Source organism: Penaeus monodon, chromosome 15, assembly GCF_015228065.2.
Source record: "Penaeus monodon isolate SGIC_2016 chromosome 15, NSTDA_Pmon_1, whole genome shotgun sequence".
Classification (NCBI taxonomy): Eukaryota; Metazoa; Arthropoda; class Malacostraca; order Decapoda; family Penaeidae; genus Penaeus; species Penaeus monodon.
The window spans coordinates 27,883,103-27,884,103 of NC_051400.1; the positions used below are offsets into that span (position 1 = coordinate 27,883,103).

Below are 1,001 nucleotides of genomic sequence, written 5' to 3' on the forward strand. Positions count from 1 at the left end.
GTTATCAGAAGCAGAGACAACCAAACAAATGATAATCTATTTCCTACATTCTTTAGATTATTCACAACACAAACTATCTGCACATCTTGGGTAATATTCTGTAAAAATTCAGAAAAGAAAGTATCACCTTCTGACTCTTTCTCAGTTTTCGCAATTTCTTTATCAACTTCTTGTAGTGTGTTTCTGTCGATTAACTTTTCCTTCAAAGGCATGGTCTCTTCAGCTGCTGGTAGCTGTGGAGGCTGCTGCATTTCTTCTGGTTGCTTGGTTGCAGGCTGGAAACCTGGAATCTTTTCCACTATTTGCTTCAGATTCTTTGACTCACGATCTGTTGTCAATGAGAGAATGAACAAAATGTGAAAAATTTATACAATTATAAGAAACATAATAATGACTAAAAGATTAAGATTTCTCTACCTCATTCATACATTTGATGACTCAAAAGTTTGATTGTGCCACACTCACCCATCTTTTCACCCTTCTTTATTGCCATCTCCTCCAACTTGACTCGCAACCTGATGGCTTCTGAATTGGAGGCATCTCTTGTGACCTCTGCCTGACGAAGCTTCCGTTGTAATTGTAATATTCGGTCACTTAGTGCAACTTTATCAAATCTTGCACTCTGTAACTCCTGCTCAAGGTCAGTAAGTTTTTGTCTGTCAAGAAAAATGTAGACTGTTAGCACAAGGTGTAACAAAACAAAATATTATTGTAGAATCAAAAGGCTATGTTGCCAATATATCAAAATGCAATCAGTAGACTTTATCACCAACATTAACAAACAAATAAAAAAAATCAGACAATGAAAACAAGGTCAAGTAAACAGTAAACATTAAAATATTTACTAAAACAATCAAATCATGGTACGTACTGACTCTCTAAATACATCCCCTTGAAGAATGTCTCTTTGTTTTCTTCACCTTCACCAGAATCCATCTATGTGAGGATGGGTGGAAAATGTATTATCTAAATGGTGCTTAAACTAATGATTTTAGATCAGA

The 1,001-nt window shown here is 35.3% G+C and overlaps 1 protein-coding gene across 1 annotated transcript in view; it reads right to left on the reverse strand.

The window, feature by feature from the left end:
* The window catches only part of LOC119582292 (protein Spindly-like), an 8,812-nt gene that overhangs the window by 4,180 nt on the left and 3,631 nt on the right, over positions 1–1,001 (reverse strand). The window contains exons 8-10 of the mRNA XM_037930508.1: positions 872–936; positions 466–656; positions 128–328 (exon numbers count right to left, since the gene is read on the reverse strand). Of these exons, the coding sequence (XP_037786436.1) occupies positions 128–328; positions 466–656; positions 872–936 (457 nt within the window). The remainder of the gene's footprint in view (positions 1–127; positions 329–465; positions 657–871; positions 937–1,001) is intronic.